The sequence below is a fragment of the Colius striatus genome, chromosome Z (genome assembly GCF_028858725.1).
Source record: "Colius striatus isolate bColStr4 chromosome Z, bColStr4.1.hap1, whole genome shotgun sequence".
Lineage (NCBI taxonomy): Eukaryota > Metazoa > Chordata > Aves > Coliiformes > Coliidae > Colius > Colius striatus.
In genome coordinates this window covers 49,194,244-49,217,646 of record NC_084790.1, presented here as the reverse complement: position 1 = coordinate 49,217,646, position 23,403 = coordinate 49,194,244, and the positions used below count along the sequence as shown (strand labels likewise).

General features: G+C 37.4%; 1 protein-coding gene across 4 annotated transcripts in view; it reads right to left on the bottom strand.

The window, feature by feature from the left end:
* The window catches only part of AP3B1 (adaptor related protein complex 3 subunit beta 1), a 157,994-nt gene that overhangs the window by 60,444 nt on the left and 74,147 nt on the right, over positions 1 to 23,403 (bottom strand). For all 4 annotated transcript variants that reach the window (XM_062017754.1, XM_062017755.1, XM_062017752.1 and 1 more), the window contains exons 14-18: positions 21,857 to 21,966; positions 9,473 to 9,649; positions 4,184 to 4,370; positions 3,124 to 3,254; positions 758 to 869 (exon numbers count right to left, since the gene is read on the bottom strand). In XM_062017754.1, the coding sequence (XP_061873738.1) occupies positions 758 to 869; positions 3,124 to 3,254; positions 4,184 to 4,370; positions 9,473 to 9,649; positions 21,857 to 21,966 (717 nt within the window). The remainder of the gene's footprint in view (positions 1 to 757; positions 870 to 3,123; positions 3,255 to 4,183; positions 4,371 to 9,472; positions 9,650 to 21,856; positions 21,967 to 23,403) is intronic.

Here is a 23,403-nt window from a genome sequence, read left to right as displayed (position 1 = left end):
GGCACCTCTATTCCATTCAACTAGATGCAAGTTTCTAATGCAAATCATTTTCTGTGTATAAAGCCCAGACCTGAGAGAATTATGTTCCTTACTACATCTGAACTGTACTAACATCTACTGAAATGGCTGTCTTGAGAAACTGCCTATCTGGCTTTAAGTGAGAGACTGGTCAAAGGGACCTTTGCTCACTAGACTTGACAGACAGCCGTCAGTTATTTTCTACATCACCATCTCCATTGCAATACACAGAAATGTCAGGCAGAACTTGAAAGCAGCACTCTAACACAATGTACTGAATAAATCCCTCAAAAGACTATTCAGTCAAATGAGTCTGGCCACTTATCAATACAATAGCACATGCTGTCAAAATAGTATCTCATCAACATTCAAGACTTAAGCTTCCCAACATCCATGCATCTGGGTGCTCTTTCTGTAAAAAGTTATGTGCCTCTAGTTTCAATTGAAGTTACAAACTCTAACTACTCTTACTAGACTAAAAACAAAATGAAAATAGTATGTCAACTTCTTAAACTGGGAAACAAAGAGAAGTCTAATGCATGTAATATACACACAGGCCTTATCTGTAAAATTAGAAGTTACTGCACAGCTACAGTCATTGTAAAATTTTCTTCTGATTTTCTCATTTTGTACACAGCTCTATTTTTTAATTTTTGTTAGTTTGGTTTGGTTTGTTTTTTTTTAAGTAGCAGCCAGTTCTCTAGGCAGTGGAGATCCAAGTTGCTTTCCAAACATCTACCTGATGCACTGGTACTGGCAGACTCATCCTCCTCCTCCTCTGATTCAGAGTAGAACTTTTCAGTAGGCTTCTCTTTCTTCGTCTTATCTAGATTTCCAGTCCACTCCTTTGCCTGTAAATAAGTTTCAACTTAAGTTTGCTTCCTCAACCAGCAATACAAAAATATACAAACAATACAGAAAAAAAAAAACCCACTAGCAGTAGTGGTCTTAAGTAGTTTCTAAATAAATCCTCTAGGCAAGTCAAGAGAAAGTATTAAACTTCTTTTACTTTACACAATTAGGAGAACTAAAAGTTTTGTACATACCCTTAAAAGATGAGATACAGAGTTTAGAAAAAGATTTACTAAGGCAGATTAAAAGCATCAGTAACCATAAATAAATTTCTATGCCAAAAGTACCCGAAGTCTGAGAATTTTATCTGTAGATCCGGCTGAGTTTATCCTATGATTAGAATGAAGGGTAAATATGGCTAGTCACTACCTTCACCATCTCAAGTTTAAAGGGGAAAACAGATGTGGACCCAGCAGGCAGCAGAAGTTCTAGCAGACACAGAAGAATTGTATTTCACTTCCTTTGCAGTTCTTCAAATAAAAGTAATCTTACCATGAAGAGAACACCAGAATGTATCAAAATTTAGTCCAGACTTTTTTTGCTTTAAATATTCCCTTACACCACAGGCAACACTTTTGTCCAGACACTTTTTCATTCCATAATATCTTATTCTACTGGAGAATCAAATGAAAAGCTCGGGCCAGCAAAAAGCCAAATAGGCTGGAAACAGAGTGAGAGAAGTCTGCTTCAGTGACCACTCTTATCTAGAATACGACTAATTTTGAAAGAACTCTAACAGTGACCTGCAATGGTGTATGGCTACAGAGATGAAATAGCTTCCTCTTAAAAACCAAGACCTGCTGAAGCTTTGCAATGCTCCACCCAGCAACTGGCATTTAAAAAAGACAATACTCTTTTGGATGTAGATGACAATTTAACTGTAGACTGCAGTTTAATAACTCGGCTCCACTTACATACATTGTTTAGGCACAGGCAATATTAGAGGAACTACAAAATTAATGACAATGACACACTCCAAAGGAAATACTTGCAAAAAAACATGGGGAAAGTATCTTCATGTTTGTTTTGAGGTTTAAATGGTTAGTGGGTGACCTTCTCTATTCTGTTGCAGACAGATGTTACTCCATTTGCTCAATTTCCTGCAATACTTTCGGTTTTATGGAAATGGTGCCTCTACACATTCTTTCATGGCAATCTTATCATTTATAAATCCTGGCTTGAGCAGACTGCCTTCAGATACTTCCCATAAAAGAATTCAGAAGTTCATACACAAATACCTCTTTTACTGAAATGTATATAAGAAGGCAAAGAAGTAGTACTACAGTAATAAAGAAAAATCACTTCATCCACCACATTGCTGTTCATTGGCTTCTGCAAGTCATACCTATTATCTAGAACTTTTTCTACTCATTCTATGATTACTATCTATGCAAATTAATTAATGTGCAATTTGCTGTATGAGGTGGTGAGACATGACAAGGACCATGTGATTTTATGGGTATTCCTGTTACAATAGCATACCTCGAGGAGCACAAGCGGCACACCTTGTTCCAATACATTTATATTTCTGTTTATGTTCAATGGCCTTCACTGATATTTAGTAGGACTCAGGTACTTGATGCATAAATCACATCTCTTGTACCAGAATCTGACTCTGCCCAGAGTTTGCATCCGGTGAAAAAAGCTATTGGTAGTAGAAGACCAGGCCCATAATGACAACAGATGATCAGTGAACTAATAGGATTTATTTTCCCATTACAACCTTGCTAATTCTCTCCAGATGATCTGAAATGTAAACCTTGGTCTCTTCTAAACTTTAGAGTTTAAAACATACATGTTTTTTCCTCCTGCTGCTGCCTTTTTTTTCATATGACCTATATTTTTTCCTGCTTAGACTTGGATTTGTACACAAACAAACCTCTGTTCACCTCCTACATTGACAATCCAGCTACAATCATTGTTAACAGCAATTAACATACTGCAACACAACAAACGACAGAGGTATCAAATAAAAAGTGAGATGGAGGAGTAAAAAAGTCCATCTAATCCATGAGTGAAGTAGAAGTAGCCTGCAGTTAATCCATTTATCTCACAAGAAAGAAAACAGCAAATACCGTGCAGGTTTACAATCGTACCATCTCCAAGCTGAACATGGCAACATGGATGTTAACCATGCACCAACGTTTTTCAGCACAGCACATAGACAGTATCTGAATATATGTACTTGAGGTCAACACTCAACACAGATGAGCGCCTTCAGCAAAGTTACTTTTAGCGATGATGCTGACGTACCGACTCCGCTACATCAACGTCTCGGACAGAGGGATCAGGTGCCACCTCTGGCCAGTCAGACAGCTCCAAGTAGCCACTGGCTCGGCTGTTCAGCGTGTGAGACAAGGTGCCAAGCTGGAAATGATCCCGATCTATTTAAAAAAAAAAAAAAAAGAAAAAAAGGGTGGTGGGGAGGGGTGTGCACGCGGAGAAATACACAAACACCATGAACTCTACCACAAAGAGCAACCTTAATCAGGGCTAAAGGTAATTGCCATTATATTACCTCAAATGTCATGGAATAAATATAAAGTAGGAAGCTCTTCATAGGTCAAAAAACTGATTTCAGTCCATAGATTACAATAATCTCCCCCATAATGGTCAATAAAAAAGCTAATCAGTCAGTGTGTTTAGAGGTGTTGCTCTGAAATGTAGCTTCTCTAAAAATTACTTTACTGTGAATATTAAGAATGACAGCACAGTTAAACAATCCATATACATGTCTTGGCACAAACACATCCAGAATTTTAATAGTTTTTCTTCAAAATGGAGATCCTTTTAAAGCAAATCGACACAGTAACAGAGTATTTTTAATTAAGATAACCTGATAACCTATTAATTTGAGAAGACTTGTAAAAAGAAAGGAAAAATGGGCATAGAAAATTACAACTTTGGAGAAAAATAATAAAAAGCCTAATCTATGGAGATTCAATTTATTTCAGATTCATAAAATATTTGCAATACTTACATTAACAATCTTCTATTAATGGCTAGATAAAAGACTGGAGCTATTCTCCTAAACTGAAGAGTAGTTTTCCTCAAAAGACACACCTTCCGTTATTTAAATAAAATTTTAAACCCATATGAACAAATCAGTATGTCAGGGTTTATCAAAGAAACACACTGTGTTTGCACCATGCAAACCCTGCTTGATGAAAATGAAGTAGGCAGAGACAGTATCCTTGCATATTAATCATTTGTATTTGCTAAGTGACACAATTTGTGAGCATATTTGAAATAGAATAGGCTGTCACATTCCTTCACATAATGAACATTTACCAAATTATTTTGGCAATTATACCTTTAAAAGGAGATTCAAGCAACGGGGCAGGCTTCTGTGCCAGAAATATTTTTTTGGCATATTTACTTAAAGCTCCACTCTTCTCATTCGGAACAATAAGCTGCCTAATAAATCTTGTACGGTCTCTGATGTCGTAGCTTTGATCATACTTGCCGAGATTTAATACATACTGGGTAAGCAATTTTGTCTGTGGAAAAAAACAGGACAAGAACAGAATACAAGTTATTTATGATTATTGATAACTCTGGATAAACATATTTAAAGAGGTAATAAAAATGAATGGTTATGTCAAACAAATGTTGTTCCACAGGGAATATGCATTTCTAAAGCTGCAAATGGAATTCTGCAGCCAAAGCACATGTCCTCTTCTGTATTGGGGAGGTGAATGCTGAGTACTGAGAAGCAGCCATGTGCTAGATTATTAAACTGCTGAAGTGGAAAGAAAGGCATCATTAAAAAAATAATCATATATGGCAAACCCGCTGAAGGGTCTACGTGAGGATAATGAATGTGGAAATACAACTAAAAACATGGCACTCAAAACTTAATCGGAAAAATATGCAGGACATCAAAACATCAGAGGGTATTAGGGGGCTGGCAAACTGTTTCTGCTGAGGTGTGTTTTATGAAGAGATACTGTCCCTGGCATAAGCAGTGTCTGCACTCTGACTGCACTCAGTTACTTTATCCTGAATTATGACCCATTAAAGCAGACACATGAATCACTGAACTGGATTACTGCAAATTATTTGCAGCGCATTTAGCTGTTACTTTTTCATAAAAGCAAGCTGCTGATGCCCTCTAAAAACCAGGATAAAAGACTTCTTCCATTTTTTTCTTTCGGCTTAAAGCCTCTAGTAATATCGGTCATTTATTTATTTATGTAAGAGAGCAACTTATATTATGGCAGCTTTTTACAGCATAATAGGACTTCCTAATTTGATGTCTAAGAATATTAACAAGTATTAAATAGTTTTGATAATTCGGTAAAATTTTTAAAGCAAACAAAAAAAAGAACATAAAAATCAGGGAGATCTTCCCAGTATCATAGAAATAATATCGGTGACCAGAACAATAGTGTTGAACACACTTGCATTCATTAGATACATTTGAAAGAAGTATTCTGCTTTCTTTATACACAAGAAAACAGGAAAAAGGACAAAAGAAATATACCATAAAAAGGATGAAAATTTTTAATATTTCAACTCAGAATGGATTACTAACATGGGGTTAAAAACGTATTGTCAAGCAGGACTCCTTTTATTTACATAAACAATCTTGCATAAATCCTGTTTATTGTGCTATTTTTACAACAATAACACAGTTTCAGCCATGAGTGGAAAAATATGAAAAAAAAGTCAATTTTTTTATGTGCAATTTGTTACAAAAAAGTTTCTACTTTGAGGATGCAAGCTAAATTTTTCCTAGAGATGTAAAAATATTCGTTCATAATACTGACAAACTTCTCTCAGTGAAATACAAAGTGAACAAAAAATAGTTTTAATTTTAACCATATGCAAAGCAATGTATGCAAGTACTTCACAAAATAACCCATGGTGCCAAAGATTTGAAGAAATTAGTCATGTTACATCAGAATAATGGTAAAAGCATAGTTAAAAATGCCTTTCAGGGAAATGTTTTTCATTTCTTCTTTCTCTCTTATACTGAAGGATGGTTCTGTGAAAAAGAGGTTTTTTTTTCCCCAAGGTATCATCTTAGCTCTGGGAAAGGTAAAACTTTCCCATATGTATTTCATAGCTTATTGGCAGCTATTTCTATACCAGGGTATAAAATTTTAAACAACTGCACCAGACAGAACATACTTAATCTGCACTCATGCAGGACTTATGCTGTTCAATATAAAACGAATTGGAAGGGAGGGTTCCCAGGTAGCATGAATTAAACTAAATGAAAGATACCTCCTGCAGCCCTTGCCATCAGTTCTCTGTAAAACAAAACAAGACACCTTGCTGTCATGACAGAAAGCTCAGCAGAACAGATCATAAAACACAGTGGCAATTGTTTGTGTATTGCTAAAGGGATGGAAAAAGTTGAGGGCCTTGCTATCATGCTGGGCACTTTTTCAGTAAGCATTGATAGACTTTGATAAAGAGTTGATCTGGAAAGACTGCATTTTTTTTAATGGGATCACTTCTCCATGACCCTTTCCCTTGTCCTCCTTTGCTTTCACTCTCCTAAAACGTCTTTTCCAGATCACCTAATACAGCTGAAGACAAAATTATAACAAACCTATACTCAAGAATGCTCCTATTTGCAAGAAGCCTTCTTGCAAGCATCATACACAGTACAAATAGCTCTCATGGAAACAGCAAGAAAACACTTTTTTATTTTCGTATCTTACAGCAACACAACCAACCAACCAGCAAAGCTTTTCAACATGGAAGTAGCTAATAGATAAAATTACTTTTAATTAAAACCAAAAATAAACTAATGAATGCACATAATTTAAAAAAAAAAAAACACAAGAAGCTTGAAATTATTTGAGCAAGTACATTAATTTGGTGAAATATGACAGAATCTGCATAGCATGACTGCTTCGCAGAACTGTAAAACAAAGTAATCTCATATATATATATCTTTCTTATCCTATGTCAACATCAACTGTTATCTTGAAAATCTTATTATACAGGCATAATGTAATTTCTTTTATCCCCACACTGTTGAAATCTATCACTATTTTTTTACATTTTGTTTTCCCTAATACGAAAAGTATACCTCATCACCCTTCAGCAACACTTCCACTGTTTTCTAGTGGCAATAGTTCCATTCAAGAATTTAATGTCTATCATATATTAGCAGCAATTAACCTTTTGGTAGATCCCCACTTGAAAAAAAAAATTATTATACAAGTATCACCAACAGATGAGGCTCTACTACAGGCAACAGCTATCTATCACTGTTTGATGTCATTAGTGTGCACTAACTTGATTTGCTCAATACGTAAGATAAAGCTATCGTGCTACAACACGTTTGAGATATCTATTTACGCACTAGGACTATGTGAGGCTTTTTCTGGTGGGACTCCGACTGTATTACACAAAAGAAACACATCAGCATTTCTTTATTTTTCCTGATATATGCAAGACATAGCTACAGCAATTAGATGATGTTTTCTGTGTAACACTTTCTCCTATACAAGCTCCATTTAGACGGCTATTTAAGCACATTGATAAGGATTTTTATGTCCCTAAGTGATGGGAAAAGGAACAATGGAGGCAACTAAAAGAAAGTCTGTTCTTGTTACATATTTATCCAGATAGGATTGAACTGAAACTCTTCCTTTAATTATTAACACTAATTGAAAGTTCATGAAGTGAACACAGGATTTAAGGACATCGGAAATTCTTACAAAAAATCCTCAATTTTAAAAAGCATTCCATGAGAATGTGCTGCATTAAATGTTTGAACGTATGTCTAAGGAAATTATCAGCAAATAAAATAACATATTTACATAAAGGGAAAAAATAACAGTGTGTCATTTCCACCAGAATTTTTTGCTTTTCTCCAAATAAGACTTAACAGTTAATTTTTACCTGCCTTTCCAGAACCTGGGAAAAGAGCTCTTTTTGCCTGTTTGGTTGGTGGTCAGTCTCTTATGGTTGTCGTAACACTATTTTTCAATAAAGTGACATTGGATCTTTGGTTTCATCCAAAGTCAATGGAGTTGTAAAAAATCTCAATTAAGGATTCAAAAAATACTACGGTGCAATAGGATACGAAGGGAGAAAGCATGGGGATGAGGAAAGAGGAACAGACTGACAACTGAGCAGTCAACAGTACAAGACTTGCTTTCAAGTTTGAAAAATTAGACTGAACCTTTAGGTTGGACTTTTTATGAACTGAAGTCATTTCAGAAAGAAATGTTTTAATACCAAGTGAGTAAAGAAGAGTTACTCCTGGGAAGAAGGATGTAGATACTGGAAACGAGTTGCTAATTCCTACAGGCAAAACCAACATATTTGAGTTTGGAAGGAGTGCTGAATCAAGCCAAGTCATGAACCTACTCTCCTAGAACTTCATATATAAGGAGTTTCACTGCTTAAGCAGATAACTTATTTTTCCACAATGTAAAACTGAAAGAGGAAAATACTAAATTACAAATTTCATCAAAGGGTAAGTATCAGAGGAGATGGTTTATTCTGCTTTATCGTCATTACTGTATTTGAATAAAGGGATATGCAACACTTAGAAAATGACAGTTTAAAATGCATTAAGATGTGAAACTTTTGTTACTGCCCCATTTTACACTGTACAAGCAAAGGATAAGCGCTCATTCTTATCTGAATGCATAGCAAAACAGTTCATCTCCCATATGGTCTACAGAATGACGTCTCAGACATATCAAGTCTGCAGCTGGATGCAGATATTGAGGAACAGTAAAACACCACAGTTGCAGAGGTAAAGATCCTGTGCTGTCCAAGATGCTGTACAACAAAGAGGTCTCAGGAAACTGTATACACCTCAGACAACATATTTGTTCTCCATTTGGGAAAAAAATCTTTGATTTTACAACCTTTTACAGTAAGAATTACAATGAAAAATTAATGTCAAGAGGCTATATTCCATAGCCAGAGAGTGACGAAGTTCACAGTGCTGTCATTGAGAAGAATGAGGCAGCTGTCACCTCTCACAGCTTTTGCTTTCAGCTGTCTGGAGATCTAACTTCACCTTTCTGTACTATCTGACATTTTTAGACTATCTTTACTACTAGAGATGATCAAAACCGACCCTCTCCACAAGATAAAGTGAAACACTAGGAAATATAGAAAAAAGGAAAACAATATCTTTAAGATGAGCACTGATGGAAAGGCGTAATGTAGCCTTTTGCTGGCCTCTCCTTTTAGATGTCCTGAACAAAGAATGAGTATCTTCTTTTTTTCAAATTCAACATTCCCTTGAAAATTCTAGTTTTAGGTTGAGAAAACAGCTAAATCACATCTGCAAAATCTCAAATCTGTTATCAGTAATATCAATTGGAAAGGCTTGTTAATTGTAAGAATTAAAGAAATCCAACATTTTCCCAAGAAAGAAAGGGGCAAAAAGGAGTGATTTCATCACTATATTGAGATTTGCAATCCAGCATGTACTCAAAGATCTAATGTTAGGTTTAGTCTGTTAGATTTCTTGACAACCAACAATCAGCTTTTCTTCATAGAATAATATAAACTGGTTTTGGCTATTTATGTAACAGAAACCACCACTGATTTATGTGGACTGTACAAAACCTACCATGACTCTAAATACATACACGTCTGAGTTCAAGCTTACCTGCTTTGAGTTTGTTAAATAGAGTTTCGCACCCAGATTCAAGATCTGTAACTTTACAAGGTCATCTTCGTTGGTGAAACTCTTGGCTGTCTTTCTCAAAACATCAGGTGCAATCTTTGGAACCCGTTCGCAGTACTCACCAATGAGCCAGAGAATGCTGGCTCTGGCTACTGGAACCTGAGAAAAGATGGCACACTGTAAGTTAATACACTCACAAAGACTACTTGCACACTTGTGTCAATGTTCAGTAAGAAGTTGAACAAAAACCTGTTTAAAGGCAACTGCCAAGCAAGAAATATGCACTCAAATGAAGTACTGATACAGTCACTGTGATAGAAGAACACTTGTACCAAATAGAACCTGCCCCAAACACTTAATGAGTTGACAAGACAAACAGAGCAGGAATGGAAACAGAGGCACACAGAAGCAATGTGTCTACGTTTGCAGTACAAGTTGATTGCAGTTACGAAAAGTATTTGAGCCTCTGAGGTGTGGTTGGGAATTCTTGCCACCAGGTTACACTAAACACAAACGTTGAGACCACATTGAAACAAAAAGTTGTTTTTTGGTGACTATATTCATATAGAAATGGTTTCCAACAATACAGGTTCCTCAAATCCTGACTCTCAACTTTAAAAGAAAAATAACTTCTCTAAGACTACTGCTACTTTTCCTTCATTTTCATTTAAAGTGTTATGACAGTAAGATTCACATTTTTACAAATGTCCACGGCCAGTTGGAACACAGAATTTGTGAGAGACAGGAATTTAAAATTAACGTTCTCAATTTCTGATTAGGATCTAATCTCTTCAGTGAAAACACTCTGATCAGAAACTTCACACAGGTCTTACTGTTTTGGAGCTACTTGCATTGAAATAACCGGTAGTCACAGTTTTTAGACTAATTTCCAGTATACAGCACTGACTTCAAAAGCACAGTACTGTCACAGATAGAGGGAAGGCAAAACAGAAAAACAGAGAATAGAAGCTTTTGCTCCATGCAGAGTTTAGCTAGTAGTTAGCAGTTAAGCAAAATAATACACACACACACTTTTCTCAAAGGTGAGCTAGCCTACACTACCTTGTGCTCAAATTCAAAATTGCATCTGCACTGTGTCTCTCAGAATCACAGAATGGTAGGGGTTGAAAGTCATGTTTAGAGATCATCCAGTCCAAACTCCCTGCTAAAGCAGGTCCACCTAAATGAAGTCTCACAGGAACACATCCAGGTGGGTTTTAAAAACCTCCAGAGAAGGAGACTCCACACCCTGGCCAGGCAGCCTGTGCCAGGGCTCACTCACTCTCATAGGAAAGTTTTTCTGTAATTAAAATAGAAATTTTTGTGTTCCAGCTTCTTTCCGTTACCCCTTGTTCCATCACTAGATACAACAGAAAAAAGTGATGCCTCAGCCTCCAGACATCCACCATTTAGATACTTGTAGATATGAACAAGATCCCTCTTTAGTCTCCACTTGCAAATAGTGTAACACTGTAACGTAGCATACATAAATATAAATAAATACTCTTTGAGATACAGATAAATTCATTAACAAAAAAAATAAATGGTCTTGGAACCTAGAGAGTGAGAAAAGGGAACAAACTACTGGAAAACTGGTAAATATAAAAACTTAAAATGCAGTCAGAATATGTTCGCCTGTAAAACAGTAAGACTGATGCCATTACTGTACACTGATTTCAGAAGGGAAGGAGGTTATTTCTAATGTTCCAAAGGTTACACTGCATTAAGACCTCACTCCCAATCTATTATTTTAAATTGGGCTAAAGAATAGTAATTGAGTGGTACATTAAATTTTCCAGTATTGGAGCAGTTCAAGTTGCCTGCTGTATAGATAGATACCTCTAAATAAGAATATATAGGCAACTTCAGATTTCAGTTATGCTAGATTTATTTTTCTAAAATATTTCATTACAGACTTGTTAAAATATTAGAATTCTACAAGAGATCACCAACTACCACAGACTGGGCAGCAGCCTATTAGAAACATCCCTTTTTGTATTATTGTCTTTTCATGAAGCAAAAATAGGTCACAGAGCAGACCAATTTCAGTAACAGTATTAATTATGAAAGATGAACATCAATATTGTAGCCTTCCTAGTCAAACCCAGGACTACACTTTAAACTCACAATGAAATATATTTAAATATATTTAAACAGTGTGCATTTAACCACAGTGTTTTTACTCTTTTCAAGTTTTTTCCTAGTTGGTAAAATTTAATTACTAGAGTAATAACCTAGTTTAAGAACGCAAAATAAATTGACTAAACAAAGCCTAACTTAAATAGTAGCAACAATGCAAAACAGATGATATTTCATTTGAGGCTCTGCCTTTTAACCAGGTGGTTATGTTACTACGTAAAAAATGTACACATTAAACACAATTTTGTGCAACAAGAATCAATATCAGTTAGACACTTTTTGAATCAAAACTTAAGTGGAAGCCATTTTAATGAAAAGTGTACATTGAATTGATGAACCCAATGTTTCTGTGTCACTGGATTCACTTGGGGTCAAAATCACACAATATTTCCAGACTTCTTTTCCCTGTTTAAGTCTTCCAGTTCTGAACCATGTAATAACAAGTGCATGATCCTGCAGCCATTGTTTCCAGAGCATTCAAAACAGCAAACAAGAAACAAGGCCACTTCTAGGCCTTCATTGCCTTTTCCAGTATAGCTTAAGTAGGGACCTTGAATTGACAAAAATGCAGGAAATAATACTTTCATTATTCAGCCCTGCTCTGCATTATCCTCAAAGGCAAACAACATTGTAAATTACTTTGCCTGATGTTTTATTCCATATGGCCTTAGCAAGTGGTTAAGTGCACTTTTTAAGCCGTAGTACCAGAAGGCAGTTTCTACTGCCATTTTAACTCATTACTTGTCAGGAGGGAAAAACTAAAAGGTTAAAAAATAAAAGCCAGTCAAATCTCCCATCAAAACATTACTCTGGTTACTTACAGCAGTTAGTGAAAGACATCATAAAGATTTTACAGATCACTGTGAGCAGCACAGTTCAAAAACTACTGTAGTTCACCTCTAACTTTATTACACAACATACTGGGCTAAAGTACAACTTAAAATTGCCAATTCTGGTTATCCAAATTTGTCAGGAAACGAGGAGACATTCAAACCACAAGTGAGGTTTAATTCTCCGCATCCAGAAGAAAATCTGCATGGCTAGTAATTTTTAAAATTTTACTTGGAATCAGAAATGGAAAGAAAGATAAGCTGATGTGAAATGTCAAACTGGCAGCATGAAGAGGACAAAATGTCCTAAAGGCCACATATTTCTCTCAAATTCTAAAATATCACATCAATCATAGAATTATAAAATGGTAGGGGTTGGAAGGCACCTTCAGAGATCATCTAGTCCAATCCCCCTGCAGAAGCAGGGTCACCTAGATCAGGTCGCATAGGAACATGTCCAGGCGGCTCTTGAAGGCCTCCAGAAAAGGAGACTCCACAAGCCCTCTGGGTAGCCTGTTCCACTGCTCCATCACTCTCACTGTAAAACAGTTTTTCTTACATTTAAGTAGAACTTTTTGTGTTCCAGCTTCATCCCATTACCCTTTGTCCTGTTGCTAGCTACTATAGAAAAAAGGGATGTCCCAGCCTCCTAACACCCACCCATTTAGATATTTGTAAATGTTAATAAGATCCCCCCTCAGTCTCCTCCAGACTAAACAGCCCCAGTTCCCACAGCCTTTCCTCATAAGAAAGATGTTCCAGTCCCTTGATCATCTTGATGGCCCTGCACTGGACTCTCTCCTGCAGTTCCTTGTCTCTCTTAAGCTGAGGAGCCCAGAAGTGGACACATTACTCCAGAGGAGGCCTCATCAGGGCAGAGTAGAGGGGGAATAGAATCTCCCTTGACCTGCTGGCTACACTCTTCTTGATGCATCCCAAGGTACCGTTGGCCTTCTTGGCCATGAGGGCACATTGCTGGCTCAATACTGGACTAGTAAACAAAATATTAAATTATAATAATTGTTTATTAAGTAAATACTTACATAAAAGTTTAAAAATACATTATTAACATGTATCCTAGGGAAAAGGATGTGGCTAAAATCTGAAGCTTGCAAAACTGAAATACATATGAACGTTCCAATGCCATACCTTGCGATACCTTCCCAACAGTAAGTGAAAGGAGAACTTAATTAAAGAAAGTAAGCCGGCTATGTGGGGAAGCCATATCAGAATCACAGCAATAAGCAATACTTATATAGGAATATCACAGAGGAAATTAAGTTTGTTATTTTTGGATGAATGGGCAAAGTAGTGACAAAAACCCTCAGTCACCTAATCTAGCGATAAGAATCCCAACCCAAACCAGTAATTAGTAATTCTTAATTGTTTCCATAAGTGACATGTTTTTCCCTATAGATTAAGATCATTTACACTCATACCTTTCACTTTTGCTCTAAATTTGCAACTCCTGATCCTATCTTTGTCCCATCAAGAACTGTTCCTCCTCATCAACATCTTCACCAATGACCTGGATGAGGGAACAGAGTGTACCTTCAGCAAGTTCCATGATGACACCAAACTGGTAGGACTGGCTGATTCACCAGAAGGCTGTGCTGCCATTCAGTGGGATCTCTACCGGCTTGAGAGTTGGGCAGAGAGGAACCTCATGAGGTTCAACAAGGACAAGTGCAGAGTCCTACAACTCAGGAGGAACAATCCCACACACCAGTACAGGCTGGGGATTGACCTGTTGGCAAGCAGCTCTGCAGAGAGACCTGAGAGTCCTGATTGCCAATAAACTAAACATGAGCCAGCAACATGCCCTCAAGGCCAAGAAGGCCAATGGCATCCTGGGATGCATCAAGAAGAGTGTGGCCAGCAGGTTAAGGAGGTTCTGCTCCATCTCTACTCTGCCCTGGTGAGGCCTCATCTGGAGTCCTGTGTCCAGTTCTGGGCTCCTCAGCTCAAGAGGGACAGAGAACTTCTGGAGAGAGTCCAGCACAGGGCCACCAAGGTGATCAGGGACTGGAGCCTCTTATGAGGAAAGGCTGCAGAAACTGTGGCTGTTTAGTCTGGAGGAGACTGAGAGGGGCATCTTATTAATATCTACAAATGTCTAAATGGTGGATGTCAGGATGTTGAGGTATCACTTTTTAATGTTGTATCTAGCAACAGGACAATGGCTAATAGGATGAAGCTGGAACACAAAAAGTTTCATTTAAACATAAGAAAAAGCTATTTCACTGTGAGGGTGAGGGTGTGGAGTCTCCTTCTCTGGAGGTCTTCAAAAGCCACTTGGATGTGTTCCTGTGTGACTTGACCTGGGTGGACCTGCTTCTAGCACGGAGATTGGACTAGATGATATCTAAAGGTCTCTTCCAAACCTAACATTCTGTGATTTTGTGATCTCTAGATCACAAAACACTTTAGACTTCTCTCATATTCTCAGTCATATTCTAGAAGGAACCAGAATAATTCTGTAATGAAAACAAAGGATGTCAGAATATACCAGCTATCAAAGGAAAAAATCAAAAGCCTTAGTAGTATTGTAAGGAAAAGTCTGGAGAAAAATCACACTATAATTATATGCTAGAGTCCCATCACTCAGAAAGCAATCACTACTGGGTACAATGTACCATCATAGACTGTTTTTCTAAAAAGGAAAAGGTAGAAAGTGATTTGGAGACTACTGCAACTTGTTTATATTAAGAAACACACAAATCACAAAATCATGGAATCACAGAATAACAGAATCTCAAGAGTTGGAAGGGACCTCAAATGATCATCTAGTCCAATCCCACTGCCAGAGCAGGATCACCTACAGTAGGTCACACAGGAACTCATCCAGATGGGTGTTAACATCCCCAGAGAAGGAGACTTAACAACCCATCTGGGCAGCCTGTTCCAGTGCTCTGTCACCCTCACAGTGAGGAAGTTTTTCCTTGTGCTTCTTTGGAACCTCTTATGTTCCAGCTTGTACCCATTGCGCCTTTTGCTAGGTTGATTAACATTCACCCATTTCTAAAGTGAATTACAATAAATAAAAAGAAGCACACATTGAACATAAACAAAAGTGTCTCATGTTAATCCAGATTAATCAATGAAATGTAACCAATCCACTTTAAATCTTAACTTAGAATAAATCTGAAAGTATTTGCACTTAAACCAAATTCTGATGCTTTGAAGGAAAGATTTTCTGTAAGAGAAGACTGTATGACTATCTAACATGTATTTGATTAAGAGAATATTCTAAAACCTTTTGAAAAACATCTTTGAAAATGTGATCCTTTCTAGGGTGAAAAGTCACTCACATGAAAAAAATAAAAAAGAATATATAATACAAAAGACAAAAAACCAGTTACAATAGAAGACAATCACCAGATGTCCCACAGGGACCTGTAGGGGAAAATGTGCTGCTCAACACATCAGCAAGTAACTTAGAGGAAAGCTATCTAGTGCGTCTGCTGACTCAAAGTTATTCAAGGTAATGTAAACTAAAACAGAGAGCTTGAACAATTGAAGATGACTTATTAGTGATACTTAAAAACTGGGCAGAAATGATGTAGCTGGCATTGAATCCTTAATAACTAGACTTAATAAAATAATTCTACACATACCGATGGACCTCAAATTATTTCTAAGGGAAAAATAACTTGGAATCATGAACATTTTCAGAAAAATGTAAAATTATTATGTCAATGTTTTGCAGAAGTCAAAAGGGAGACAACACCAAGAAAGTGAGATAAAAAATACAAACCAAATAATATCATTATGTCACTGCATAAAATGTCTCCTTCATCCTCAGACTACTGTGCACATTTCTAGCCACTTCACCTAAAAATTACACAATTATTAGGAAAGACAAAGAGAAGAGGGAAAGCTGACTGGAGATATGGAATATGAGGAGACAACAGAATTTTTAGATTATTAAGCGTGACGATGTGTATAGCAAACTCAAGCTTCCAGTCAACAGCTGAAAAGATACACTGGAAGTGCATCATGATGAACTCTCTGTTATCTATAAATGCCCCTCCCTAAACTAACAGTTTTTGGTGCTGCTAAAGACAAGTCTATTAAGAGAACTTTTGGACTCAGTATTATCTTTCTTTAAATGGCCCTTTCTCACATGCACAGTTTTTAAACTCCTGTCACTCTAAAAACCATAGACACAAAAGTAATTAAGCCTTCCTCAAGAGTGAACACAACACAAACTAGTACTGCCTAGATCTCTGGCCCACAACTTAACAAGTCATTAACTTGTAAACTACAATGACATCCTGAACATATTTACAACCAAACAGAAATGCTTTTATTATTTAAAAAAACCCAGACGTTTAAAGAGATTCAATTATTCTCTTGTTTAATATCTTCTGAACATCATCAGACATGCATTTCCCAGTCACAGCTTTTGAAGTGAGTGGGGAAAAAAGCTGGAATACGTTTAGATCAAGTTGTTCTATGTACAGGTCTAGGTACTCATCAAATTATCAATCACAAAATAGATATCATAGTTCTCTGCTTGAGCACACATGAGAAAAAACTTCAAGGTAGAAACTACGACATAGAAAAGCAAAGAAGAAAAATACGTGCTTAGATATGTAAGAAACAATCAATTAAAGGGTAAATTGAAATGGACCTAATCCTAAGCTTTACTGTAAATGAGTCAGTGGTCTGCAAAAGCTGAGTAGTTTTAAAATCAACTTCATAACATTTCTTACAGGTTCTCACATATATTTAGCTAACTAGCATTTTCTGAATTGCTCCTGTAGATGAAGAAGATGAAGACAAGAATGAGTAAATTTCAGGTTGGATGTCCTGAAAGAAAAATTGCTAAGAAAGATTTTTAGGCACTCTATCATTGACAAGTACAGTCTAATACAAGTGAAATTTATAACAACATGAATAAATTCAAGCACCAGCCCAAAAAAAGTATTCAATTTGGTTTACATGGATTTTGTTTATTTTAGTAGCTAAGTGTTCACCACTTACCTAAATTAAATCATGACAGAAAATTAAAATAGTTTATTTATTTATCTTTTTACCTTAAGTGTTTTTCTATTTAATTGCATTTGCTTCTGTTCATCCGTTCTGTTGAATTTTATGTAGTATTAAATTAACTTACACTCTACGAAGTACCAAACAATTTCTTTGTCCCCACTCCCCACCCTCAAGTTATTTTCAACATCATTCAAGGCCATACCAATTGTCTCCTCCTATGTCCAAATGCAAGACCCCTTTAAAGACAGTGGTATATTTTGGCATAGAAGAACAGAGTAGGCCCCTTAAGCTTCAAACCAAATTTAAAAATGAGCCCAGAAATACTTTTCCCAACAGAAGAGGTTAAAAAAAAAAATCTGTGTAAAAAGATGTGTGCACAAAAGCGCAAAAGTGTGTGTGTTTATGTGTATATTGTGTATCAATGTAACAAGAGAAAGGAATCCTTATTTTGTGTCTCTACATCTTATACCAATAATATTCAAGGCAACTGTGTTGCGTCAACTAAGAATCACTCTTACCATTTTAAGACCAATGTTTAAAATACATGTACGGATCTCATGAATCCCAGTAATGCTTTATTAGATGTTGAAACTACAAACTCCAATCCTCAGATCCAAATAACAGCTTCTTAAATGTGTAAAAATACACTTATCCTTTCAGAAGTGTCTGAAGAGGCTGGGGGATTGGACTGAATGACCTTTCCAAATCCCTTCCAATCAAACCATTCTGTGATTCCGTGAAAGAATAAATTCATTTTCACACATAATAGGTCCAAGTCACTTCATGAAAATGATATAGCATTCCAATTATAATTATGAACTTCTCCCAAATTTACTCTTTAATCTGAACTCTGAATCATACTGAGGAAGTTATTCTTAAAGAATTACAAGGAAAAATGTAAAAACAATATGTACAACAATCTTCCTTGAGAGCTTAAAGCATCATTATCATTGCTTCCTCCTAGAATCATAGAATGGCAGAGGTTGGAAAGGATCTCTGAAGATTATCTAGTCTAACCTCCCTGCTAAAGCAGGTCCACCAAGATCAGGTCACACAAGAACATGTCCAGGAAGGTTTTGAAAACCTCCAGAGAAGGAGACTCCACACCCTCCCTGGGCAGCCTGTGCAAGGGCTCCATGATCCTCATAGCAAAGAAGTTTTTTGTTATGTTTAAATGGAACTTTTTGTGTTCCAGTCTTTGTCCATTACCTCCAGTCCTATCACTGGATACTACCAAAAAAAAGTGTCACCCCATCCTCTTGAAATACACCTTTTAAATACTTATGAATATGAATGTAGTCCCCTCTCAGTCTCCTCCAAACTAAACAGCCCCAGTTCCTGCAGCCTTTCCTCATAAGGAAGATGTTCCAGTCCCCTGATCATCTTGGTGGCCCTGCGCTGGACTCTCTCCAGCACTTTCCCGTCCCTCTTGAACTGAGGAGCCCAGAACTGGACACAGGACTCCAGATGAGGCCTCACCAAGGCAGAGTAGAGAGAGAGCAGAACCTCCCTCAACCTGCTGGCCACACTCTTCTTGATGCATCCCAGGATGCCATTGACCTTGTTGGCCATGAGGGCACATTGCTGGCTCATATTCAGTTGATTGTCAACCAGCACTCCCAGGTTTCTCTCTGCAGAGCTGCTCACCAGCAGGTCAATCCCCAGCCTGTACTAGTGTGTGGGGTTGTTCCCCCTGAGTTGTAGGACTCTGCACTTGTCCTTGTTGAACCTCATGAGGTTCCTCTCTTCCCGGCTCTCAAGCCTGTCCAGATCTCACTGAATGGCAGCACAGCCTTCTGGTGAATCAGCCAGTCCTCCCAGTTTGGTGTTTTCCGTGAACTTGCTGAGGGTACACTCTGTCCCCTCATCCAGGTTGTTGACGAAGATGTTGAACAAGACTGGCCTGTGAACCAATCCCTGTGGAGCTCCATTGCTTCTCCTACTACTTTTCATTTGCTCATATTTATTGCAACCTTATTATTGGAGAATCTTGATTAGGGATGTGGCTTAGTGGTGAGCTTGGCAGTGTTAGGTTGGTGGTCAGACTTGATGATCCTAAAGTTTTTTTCCAACAAAAATGATTCTGTGATTCTACAAACATGAGTATACCAAGTATTTCAAGTGTCGTATGTCTTTTTTTCCCCTTTATTTAACTAAAAATTTGAAATATTTACTCAGAAGTATTAATTCTATAAAATGCTGTCATGGTTTGACATGGAGCGATTTCTGGTAGGGGGAAGGGGCTGTAAAGATGGCTCAAAACTCTCCCCAGCTCTGAGCCAGACCCACTGCTGGGGCTGAACCAATTAGACAACTCCATGATCACTTTTTAAGAAGAAGAAGCTGGAAGTTTTCTTCCTTTCTTCCATCTTCTATCCCTTCTTCTTTTCTGGCTGGTGGTGGAGCAAGAAGTAGGAAGAGTGAGAGAAACAACCATATAGACACCTTGGTCAGTGAGGGAAGAGAGAAGGGGGTGTGCTGGAGGAGAGACTCCCCTGCATCCTGTGGAGAGGCCTGGTGAAGCAGAGATTTGTTAGCACTTTGTTATAGACCTTACATGAAGTGCAGTGACTACACCCAGAGGAGGCCATGTCCCATGTGAGGGACCCTGTATCGGCAGAAGCCGCAGCTGTTGGGAACAACCCACACCAGACAAGTTTGTTAAGGACTGTGTCCCAGGGAGGGACCCCGTATTGGAGCAGGGGAAGAATGCCAGGAGTTGTCCACCTCTGAGAAGACAGAAGCGGTAGAGCCCATCTGTGAGAGATTGACCACATCCCCTACTCCCTGCCCCCCTGAGCCGTTGAGGGGGAAGGACGTAGAGATAGCGGGAGCAGTGAGCCGGGCCCAGGAAGAAAGGAGGGATGGGGGAGGGAGATCTTAAAGTGCTGGTTGTCATTTTCTCATCACCCTACTCCCTTTTTTTGCTTTTATTCTGTTCTGTTTTTTGCAGAATAAACTTTCCTACTTTCCTCTCTAAGTCGAGTACTGGAGTCTGTTTTGCCTGGAACCGTAATTGGCAGTGAGCCCTCCCTGCTCTTGTCTCAATCCACAATATCCTTGGTTGTCATATTTCCTCCCATTTCCCTGGGGCTTCTGCCATCCTAACGAGGGTGGGGGTGGATGGGGGCACCCAGGGAGAGATTGTTGTGGTGCTTCATTGCTAGCTGGACAAAACCATGACAATTGGCTACAAATCTCATAAGTGTCAAGCAGAATATTTAGAAAACAACTATTTTCTCTTGTACAATATGTGGAAATAAGATGATAAACACATTTGTCAAAGTGCCAGCAGATTTATACAGTAAAATTACAGGTAATCCATGGGTTTGTAATTGCCAATCAAAACACCACACAAATTTTCTGAAAAGACAGGTGATGATTATAAAATAGGTAATACTTTTTTGATATGTAATTAACAGCAACATCTTACAGCCCCTTTGACTCTGGGATATAAGCAATCCAATAGAATAACTTTTTTTCCACATCTGTTAGAAAGTTTGATCCTCAGCTTTTAGCATCCAAAGATTTAGTTGTTTAATCTGTTCCATAAGCATGAACTGAGAATACCACATTCCCCTTTCCTTTTAATGTTCCAGACTTTGCCAAATTCAACCATGTAAAAGGGAAGATTTACTAGTTGAGATTCTATTTACTGCTCCATCATCAATAAATGATTAATTAAATGAAACTGAACAGTCCTATTTATGGGATCTACAGGAAAACTATTGACAGATCAAAATCTGTCACCTTTGGGGTATGATGTAATAGGTAGCTAACGGTCTTCAGGTTACACTGTATTCTAGAATAGACCACTAAATGTTTTATCAATAACTGGGACTATGAGAAGAACTTGGGAAGTAAATATTGACATACCTAAGCATCAATTTCATCTGAGGATAGATAATAGGCAATAATGCAAATTTTACTGTTAAATGCCACAGAACCTTAAATACCCAGAAGATAAAAATGCAATTTCAATGGAAAGGTACCATGGAAAATCAGGCAATTTGTTGGTACAGAAAAAGATTTAGAATAAGATTTTTTAAAGTCCACCTCAGATCAGTGGGACAACAAGATGAAAAATTCTACACTTAAGTGCTACTTTGTCATTATTTTCATTTTAACTTACCCACTCCATGTTCAAAACTTGCTATTCATCTTGGCTTAATGGTACTAGCAATACTCACCATTTCCAGAGATCTCTCTCAAAAAAGTTTCTATGATCTAAGGCACAAACAGATGCCATCTCATAGCTTCTGTTTCTTAAGATCACAAAAAAGCAATGTCAAAACCAAAAAAACATGTTGTGTTTCTCTAATATGGCCCAAACTCAAAATAAATGATGTGATTTTTGTAAGTCAACAGAGAAAAAAAGACAATGTGCACAAATACTCACTGTAATGTTATCCAAGAGTTTGGCCATATGCTTAATAATTTCACAGTGGTGTGCTGGTTGGGTTTGCAGCAGTTTCTTAATGACAACAACACTTTCAGCAACTACGATTTCTGTTTAAGACAAAAGAAATTATTGATTTAAAAAGCATATATGCAAAAGAAAAAGTAATAAATATTGATTGTACAAAAATGTTATCAGCTTCCCAAACACATTTTGGAGAAATTAATTATACTCAGTTGGTAACAAAGTTCTAAAGCACTCTACTAAGTTCAGCTTCAGAATCAGGTTATAAGCAGCAAAAAGGGGGCAGAAAAATGTTCTAAGTATCACCCTGTTACATGGCTTTTTTTAAATTGACCTTTAATAAAGCTGCATTTTGTACCTTTCCTTTTCGAATTGCGGAACAACATGAAAATACATCTGTTTTCCATTGAAATTACAAATACTTGTAAGTAACCTGCTGTCTGCATTAAAAATACAAATAACTGTCAAAGAATTATACAACATTAAAAGCATTCGTTCATTCACAAACAAGAGAAGTATCTAATATTGTCTTTATCCTTTTTCACCTTCTAAATGATCTCTCTCAGGCCTCTAACCTAATCTCTAGCATGTTCAAATGATTCTGCTCCCCCTCTACTCTGCCCTGGTGAGGCCTCATCTGGAGTAGTGTGTTCAGTTCTAGGCTTCCCAGCTCAAGAGAGAGTCCAGCACAGAGTCACCAAGATGATCAGGAGACTGAAGCATCTTTCTAGTGAGGAAAGACTGTGGGACCAGGGACTGTTCAGCCTGGAGAATAGAAGATTGAGAAGGGACCTCATTCATATTCACAAGTATTTAAAACGTGTATGTCAAGAGGATGGGCAGAACTTTTTTTCTGTAGTGTCCAGTGATAGCATAAGGGTTAATGGACAAAAGCTGGAACATAAAAAGTTCCATTTCAACATAACAAAAAACTTCTTTAATAACGGTGAGGGAGCCCTGGCAGGGTGTGGAATCTCCTTCTCTCAAGGTTTTCAAAACCTGCCTGGACATATTCCTGACTGATCTGATATAGGCAGAGCTGCTTTAGCAGGGGGATTGGACTAGATGATCTTTAGAGGTCCCTTCCAACCTCCACCATTCTGTGAATCTGTGTAGACTATAAATTTTTAAACCAAGGAAAATTACTAAATACAAGTTTTAAGCATCAAAGAGGTATTCCTAAACTTACTAGTCATACACATGGACCATTCATTCAACAATCAAGCAACTTGAAGTTCCATAAGGAAGGTACAGGGAAGAAATCTCTAACTTTTTGATAATTTTCTTATTTTTAGAAAACAAACTTCTTTATGGAGAAAATATTTTCAAAGCTATGAGTATGCATCACTATGCCATAGGCCTCTGAAATGCTTCAGTTTCAGCTTGCAGCTTTTTTGTGTCCACCTTTCTCTGACATGACATTTCAGCCATTTTTCTAGACTAATTTCTTGAAGCAAGGTTAATATGTTTACTTCTCAAGGTCTTGTACAATCCTACAGATCAATTTAATTTAGACTGGCTTT